Source organism: Cariama cristata, unplaced genomic scaffold (genome assembly GCF_000690535.1).
Source record: "Cariama cristata isolate BGI_N322 unplaced genomic scaffold, ASM69053v1 Scaffold35388, whole genome shotgun sequence".
Lineage (NCBI taxonomy): Eukaryota > Metazoa > Chordata > Aves > Cariamiformes > Cariamidae > Cariama > Cariama cristata.
Window position 1 is genome coordinate 1 of NW_009630037.1, and position 8,459 is coordinate 8,459.

Consider the following 8,459-nt stretch of genomic DNA (forward strand, 5'->3'; position numbering starts at 1 on the left):
CGCACCAAATACACCTTGGAGGCCACTTAAAAAACAGCAGCCAATGAATTGCTGAAAAAGGTTAAATTTTTTTATTTCGTAAAATTCCTTTCTCTTAAAGGGCTTTCAGAAGAATGTAAATTAAATGAGTACGTCTCAAAATCTGAATTATTACATGCATATTTCTGTGCTTTTTAACAGATTTTTGCATAACAACAGAATAGCTCATTTGATTCCTGGAACATTTAGTCACTTAGAATCTATGAAGAGACTGTAAGTAAATTGAATTATTATCAAACTAAAGAAAGCTTAAATAATCTGATTACACTATATCCCATCTTGCAATGTTTATCTCACCTTTCATTGAGTGTTTTAAATATTAAATAATTTTTCCTAAGCTGTGCTCCAGTTGTTGATATACATAGATTGAGATCATTGCTTCATATCCTACTGCCTTTAGTAACTGACTAAATCCTTTTGTTTGTTTCCTGTCTTGGAATTATTTGTGATCATATGGTCTTGTTTTGTAGACTAAATAATATACCCAGATCCTTTTTTTTGTTTGTATTTTGATTTTTTTCTCCGTCTTGTCTATGTCTTACTGGGTGATCCTTCTATGATGTCTTTCAATATTTGATTATTTTGGTATTCTCTTTTAATTGTTTTACTTGTCCTTATTTGAGGATAAAAACATGGTTATAAAAAGGTGCTCAATGGTTTAAGAATATAAGTATTACTTTCAAAAGCAACTCCACAAGCCAGTTCTTCTTGAAATGCCATTAACTTGGAAAATTAGGGGCTTCTTAGTCCCTCAGTAGCATTTGAAAACTTGAACTCAAGAAGAGTACCATAGTAAGGTGACTTTTGGAGGATTTTCTGTCCCTCGCTTTGGATCTCCACTGGTCTAGGAGAAACATTCTTTAAACTATCCAAGACTGCTGTTTTGAGAAAGGCGGTCATGCATTCATACCCGCCTTTCCCAGAGGACAGCTGAGGGTGACTGTGCAGTGAGTCACAGTGCTAGCTCTACCAGGAAGGAGGATAGCAAGGGACGTAACAGCAAGGTGGTCCTGCTGGTTTAGGACAGTTGTGAAACCATACCTTTGACTGTGTGTGAAAGGCAGAATAAAGTAAATTTTGATGATGTATGCACCTTCCAGTATAGTAGCTGCTTCACTCATACCTCCCTTCAGTTCTTGTGGAATTCAAACGAACAGAAAGTGATGCTTCATCGCATAATTCCTAGATAAAGGGGAATTTTAATAGTGGCTATTAGTGGAACAGGACATTGGGCTAGACTGACCTGGTGTCCTCTGACCTGGGACAGCTTATCCCTAAAGGTCACATTGTGACTTTTGTGTTCTGGATTTAAATTCTGCCAGTAGCATCTGATATACTGGGAGATACTTGTATGATAACTTTTAAAATAGTTTTGCTTGTTCTTGCCTGTTTTTCATAGGAGAACAGGGAAGAAATAATATCTGGGCATTTGTACAAGAGGTTAAAAAAATACTAAAAGATAAAATTATCAAAATGTTTACTACACCCAAAGATACACCAAGCTGAGGTTGCTTTGCCAATGCAAATTTATTTCCAATCTAGATATAGATATATATCTTTCTATATATATTTAATGGTACAGATTTCTGTACTTAATTTTTTTTTCCTACAGGGCCCTTCACTAGAAAGCGTGGTGCTCCACGTAGTAACAGGGTCCTTCACTGAGTCCTTTCTTCCCCCTTTACTGGGAAGAAAGTCAACAGAATTTATGAGTTCTTGTTATCTGGAATAGGCAGGTGTTTTATGAAGTTACTGACCCACTGAACTCAACAAGAGCTTAATGCTTAAGTAAAACTGTGGGTCTTTGTCTCAATTGCCTGATCAGCAAAATGGGAAGTTGTAAAAATGTTATGTTAGCCGTGGAGTTACTACAGTAGTAAGTATTAAACAGAAAAAAATGTGGGGGGAATGGTATAAGTTCCTTCCTTAAGTAAAGTTTGTATAACTTCTAAATAAAACCTGATTTATTCACTGAATGCTGGGCTTAAAAAAGAAACACTGTTTAGATGCTTGCTATATTGAACACAGTCATACCTGTGCAGTAAAAATAATATGCATTTTTGTAATAAAGACTACCAGAATGCATGTAAGCAAGTGACCATCACCTGTATTCCATATTGCCGGTTGTCTGTATTCACAGATAAAGGTGCTGCTGGTATTGCAGAACGATTTTGATCCTAGCAAAGTAGTTGAAGCTTGCTAACAAGTGTTGTGGCTGCTTCTTGTTTTGTGCAGGCGTTTGGATTCAAATGCCCTTCACTGTGACTGTGAAATCCTATGGCTGGCGGAGCTGCTGAAGACATACGCAGAGTCGGGTAATGCTCAAGCAGCAGCTACCTGTGAGTACCCACGAAGGATCCAGGGAAGATCAGTGGCCACGATAACACCAGAAGAACTTAACTGCGGTGGGTTTGCCACTTCCTGATGGCTTCTTTAATGTGTTGAATGTGCCTAAACTGTGGTTTTTTTGTTTTGTTAGAATTTATTGTTCTGTTCTCTTAAATAACACTGACAACCTCTGGTCAATATTGGTTATTTCCAGAAACGCCCCTGTGTTGATTCTCAGTTTTTGTCTGCTTCTGACAGAACTGATTGGTTTTACCCTTCAGTCTATCTTTAATGAAACAAATACAGCCATGTTTGAAATTTCTCCTTGAGGAACTAAATGTGATTATCCAGAAAGAGTTTATTCCTTTTTATATTTCAGTTTTAATTGTAAAAGGATTGTCAACTAGGGTCTTTGTTACATTAATATTGTTTAGTGTCTTTTGTTCACGTCCCTACAAAGCAAAGAGAAGAAAGTAGCTGTACAGAATTGCTCCTGTTTTCACAGATCTTATTGTTAAAACTTTTGTTGATATTATTGGACTCAGGGTTGAGCCACTGGATTTCTTTTTCACTCAGCGACGCTTACAAGGAGTGCCCTGCACAGGCACTGAAATCCGGTCACAGAAGGATTAATGGATAAGCACTTCTGTTATGATCCTTTGCTTTATCTGTATTCCTTCAGCCTAGGGGTGCAAAGGCTTGGCCCTCTGGGCACCCTGGGGCTTGGCCCCGCACTTCTTCTGTTCTGAAATCAAAATGCAGATTTCTCATCAAGCTATGGGCATTTGCCTGCCCAGCCGTGTAATGAGGCCAAGTTATAAAATAAGTGAATTGTCCTTTTGGTTATGTGTTGGATATGATTCTGATCATGAGAATTATGACCATAAGCATCTGCAAGGTTCTTGAAAAAGATGGTAAAAAGGGGATTTGGTGCAAGAGTAATTCACATGGCATCCTGCCAGCTCTCCACACATCTAAGGAGCCTGAATATGGAAACTGCAGGAAGCAAGTTGGACAAATTATTCTGTAGGAGGCAAGTTAGGCACTGATGCTTATCTAGAGGAAGTTATTTTAAATGGCACTTGTGCTTGCTGCTTTAAAGTTTTTCCTTCATAAGCAAATGGAGCCTCTGTTAAAATAAATAAAACAGCTAATTTAGAACCCGATAAAAATTTGCGCAATCCATTTCCAGTCTGCTAAAAGGTCCTAAAGAACAATGGAGGGGATCAGAAAGCCTGCAGTCACTTTTGCATAGGGAAAAGTGCGTTTAATCCTGATTAAATGTATAAATATTTTAAGTTAAAACATTGATGAAAAATATTTTTCTACAAGGTGTATGGAAATTTTTTTTTTTATTTACCATTATTTAGTAGTTCTAAAACAAGCAAGAGTTCCTTATATGTTTTATTGTTGATACAGAGAGGCCGAGAATTACATCAGAGCCTCAGGATGTGGACGTTACCTCAGGGAATACTGTGTACTTCACTTGCAGAGCTGAAGGCAATCCTAAACCAGAAATTATCTGGCTTCGAAACAAGTAAGTTTAAAAGAGGAAGAGAGAAACTTGATGTAAATATGTTTGTCTGGGTGTGTGTACGTTTCTGGGTGCATGTCCACAGGCATTACATGCTAATATATGGAATAGTTACAGCAGAAACATATTATAATTAAAAGAAGTATACAAAGTAATAGTGGCCTGTAATTCTAGACACTTAAGAGCTGATAACTTTAGAAAATATTAATTTATGACTATAACACTATTGGTAAGATCTTAAATTGTAGTTATACCTGGAAAGTTGCTCACATCTGTAAAACTAAGTCATTTCTATGTAAGTACCAGGCAATCCAATATGGATGTGTTGCACATGCAGTTTGCGGGTTAGCTAGTGTTTGTGCACATTTGGAGGCAGAGCAAAAATTACTTTTTTAAAGGACTCCAGCTGGGTAAGAGTATGGTTTCAGAGGTCATCTTCCCTGAGCTCCAGCTGCTTGGAGGCAGCTTACTTCTGAGGTATAGCTCCATTCCAGCAGGGGAGAGATGTATCAATTTCCAGGCTCCCCAGACTGGTATGTGGAGGGCAGGCAGGTGCTTATATCATAGGACTGTAGGGTAATTCAGATTGGAGGGGATCTCAGGAGAGCTCCAGTGCAACCTTCTGCTGAAAGCAGGATTATACCAGGTTGCTTTATCCCATTGGATCTTAAAAGCCTCCAAGGATGGAGGTAGCACAAGCTCTTTGGGCAACCTGCTTCTCCTGACTGTTTAGGGGATGGAGGAAAGGGCTTTTAAAGGACGTGTGTCTTTCAGCAGCCCAAGGGCCAGGCTGCTGCAGAGCGGATGCTCAAGCTCTGCCCGGAGCCTGGCTCCCTCCAGCAGCGCTGGGCACAGCATGGCTGAACCAGCCACGTGGCAGCACATTGCCCCCCCTTAAACTGATATGGATTTACGATGGTCATGTGAATTGTGAGTTTACCACTAGGTTAATCAGACTTTGGCTTAATAATGCTGTCATACGAATGGAGAACCTTATCTGGAAAGTAAATTCCCTCACACTTTATATTAGCAAATGAACCCTTTAGTTTGTTAGTTGCTGATAAAATGGAACAACATAGAGTCTTGGTTTTGTAGCTTTCTGCTGATGTCAGTGACAACCCCATGTGCAGCAAGGGTTCAGCATTTATGTAGTATGTCAAGAACAGAGCCTTGAACTTGGATGGTATAATTATTTCATTAAAATTTTCTTTGGCTCGTGTAGTTTTTATAATAAATAAAGAAAACATGTATTCAGAATACACATATGAAAGAGTTTTAACAAGAAAGTTGAGCTCAGGGTGTGGGATTATTGACTCTGGCTTGTTTCCTGGCTGCGTGAATGAGAGCAAAGCTCTTTGCAAGGTAGTTGAATATGGCAAGATTTCAGTCAAAAGCCATTGACCTGTTGAGCAGTATGTTGAATAGATCAGCAGGCTGAGTTTTGTACATAGATGGTGCGATCTCATCCCTCCACTGTGCTTTCTTCATCATGTAGTGAGGGATGGAGCGAGAAGCAGTTGCTTTAACAAAAATCCCTAACCATTCTTAGTTAATGTCGCAGAAATGCATCCATGACATAGCCTGAAGACCTGATCTTAATTTATATTTCAAACCAGTACAAATTATAATCGGCTTCATTAGTGCTCCTCAAGCAATCCAGACAGAAGTTGGCACAAAGATGGTTTTATAGCAACTAACTCCTCTCCTATTAGAAAGTATCTTGAGTGTTGAACTTACATTATGTATTTCTAGTGGAAACATTTTAAATTGATTTACCAGTTAGAACAGCCTTAAAGGAAAGCGAGAGCGGGTATGTGTATTTTGTTCACTTTTTTCCCTGTAAGCTTTTACTCATAAAATTATTTTGTCTTTTCATTCTGAAGATGTAATGCTTGAGTAAGCAAAATTGTTTCAATTTTTTTGTTTTTCCTCTCCTTCTCTTTAGGATAAAACTAAAAGTTCTATTATTTTACTTAACACAGTAAAACTTTTTTTTCCCCCCCAAGTTATTTTGGGTAATGTATTTTGAGTTTTATTATTTGGCAGTTTTCTGTGCTTGTGATTTAAAGGTTTAACTCCAGCAGATTCTTTTCTTCACAGTAATGAGCTCAGTATGAAAGAAGATTCCCGTCTAAACTTGCTAGATGATGGCACATTAATGATTCAGAATACTCAAGAAACAGACCAAGGCATTTACCAGTGCATGGCAAAAAATGTGGCTGGAGAAGTGAAAACTCAGGAAGTTACTCTTAGATACTTCGAGTCACCAGGTAAAGAACATCAAATCTGAATTTTGCATTCAGATAGTGAATTGTTTTGATAATAAGATTGTTAAAAACAAGATGCTTTGGCTCATATATGTTCCAGACATGTAGATTTCTTGTGCTTGGGCGTCTTGAGAACAAGATCAAGAAGTCATAATATCCCTAGAACAAAAGTGCAAATCAGCCAGTTAATTAATATGTTTATTGTAGTATGCAATTCTAATGATAGTCTTGTAGGCTGTTTGTAGAAGGTATAAGAAAAGAGGCTGTTGCATTGCAACGTTGCTCAGTGCAATAATGTTCTCTCTGGATACCTGAAAACCACAAGCTTTGGAACAGGCCACTCATGAAAGCTTTGGCACACCCTATGCAGCCATCCTTGCTCAGGAACTTTTTAGCCTGAATTTCTGTCTAGCCAGGATTTCGTGTTTAGAGGCATTAAATTCCTGTCCAGGACTGTAATGTTTTTAAATTCCAGACTTTCCAGTGAGAAAATTTTGTTTTGACACTCAGCATCAGGTAAACTTAAAATGGCCTTGCAAAGCACACATGTAGTTGGGAAAAGCTACTAAATTGTAGCTTAATCAGTTTTGCCTTTTGTGTACTTTTGGCAGTTTTTAGCCAGTTTGTTTTCTGGATCTCAGTGTCTATGCCTTTGAAGAGACCTTTAAAAAGATCAGCAAATGAGAAGGAAATGTTTGAAAATTATTTTAATGGGAGGTAAGAAAAAACATCAATGCAATTATATGAGCTTTTTTTTTAATCTGTTGATATTTATAAATATCTGAGGCTAGATTAGGCTTAAAGCGAGGCAGAGTGTGCACCAAGATTAGAAGTATGTTGGAGCAGAGCTATTAAAAAAAACCCACCAGATTCCCCAAACTGTTGCAATATTCAGCTAAATTAGTGCTATGTGAGCTAAAAGTCATATTTAGGCATCTCTCTTCTCTCAGCCCGGCCAAGTTTTGTGATTCACCCACAAAATACCGAAGTGCTAGTTGGAGAGAGTGTTACCTTGGAGTGCAGCGCAACTGGGCACCCTCAGCCACGAATTACCTGGACCAAAGGTGACAGAACCCCTTTACCAAGTGACCCTCGCATCACAATAACTCCATCAGGAGGACTTTACATACAAAATGTGAAGCAGGAGGACAGTGGCGAGTATACCTGTTTCGCAACTAACAGCATAGATAATATCCATGCAACTGCATACATCATAGTCCAAGGTGAGTAACGTTAAACTAGGAGTGACATGCTGTAAAACATGTTAGGAAGAGTATATTACTTAAAATTGTGTGAGTTTGTCTCTTTTTCTGAATTGTCAGAGCTGAGCTAAAACCATCAGAGTTTTTTCTTTTAATTACACTATTCTGGTGTAGTCCATAGGAAAGTTGATATACATTTCACTCAGAGTAAGATACTATGTACTAACTCTCTGAAAGTTCTTTCATTGATTATTCTCAGAAGTTAATCATTGGTGTTTTGAAATGTTTATTTCTTATTGTTTTATTTACCTGTAGGAATAAACATCCACTGTCAAATTTGTGAGGCACTAAATTTTTTTCTGTAACGGGCAGCAGTCCTAGAGATTAAAATTTGTGCCTGGAGTACTTGAAATGGAGTTTCTGTGTTGCCTTTCTTTGTATACACTTCAATGAATGTGGGAATGTTTTCTGCTGAGTTTCATGGAAACTATCACTGACAGCTGAGGCGTTAGCATAGCTTTTCTGCAAAACAAAAGTCAAAGTACTCTAACTTACTGTGATCACAATAATTTTGGTAATGTATGCCAGTAGTACGTATATAAAGTATTTTGAGAGCAATATATCAAAAGCCTCCTATATATATGGAGAATATTTTTTGCAAATGTTTTCATGCTGGAACTTCTATTTGCAAAACATTTTGAGTAACCTTAAATTTACGTCTGTTTCTGTTCTCATGTTTAGTTGGCAAACAGTTTAGGTTGCAAATGTTTTGTTAATGAGTTCAGTTTTTAAAGCTATACAAAACAACTTGTCCATGTGGTTTGTTCATTTATTATTCACCAATGGATGATTGTGTTTTGAGAGCTGAACAAATTACTTCTCACACTGATAACGCCATGAAGTTACCTCAGAAATTGGCCCACACTCCACTCACTGCTTTCCTTTTGTTTAAAGAAGAAAACAAGCAGCTCAGGATGGTTTTGACTGTATTGCATTTTCTTCACAGTTTAGCTCAGGATTCTTTGAGAGAAAGAGAAGAAGGTATTTTTAATAGATGTTTATATATTAAAATATGTATTTTAATATCTA

At 37.6% G+C, this 8,459-nt stretch overlaps 1 protein-coding gene across 1 annotated transcript; it reads left to right on the plus strand.

Annotated features, from left to right (window-relative positions):
- Positions 1–180: 180 nt before the first annotated feature.
- LOC104165686 (peroxidasin homolog) lies at positions 181–7,391 on the plus strand (the record flags this gene model as incomplete). The annotated part of the gene is made up of 5 exons (XM_009705383.1): positions 181–252; positions 2,275–2,444; positions 3,787–3,904; positions 6,002–6,171; positions 7,119–7,391. Coding segments are annotated over 5 exons (803 nt in total), but the record flags the coding sequence as incomplete, so codon positions are not given.
- Positions 7,392–8,459: the final 1,068 nt, after the last annotated feature.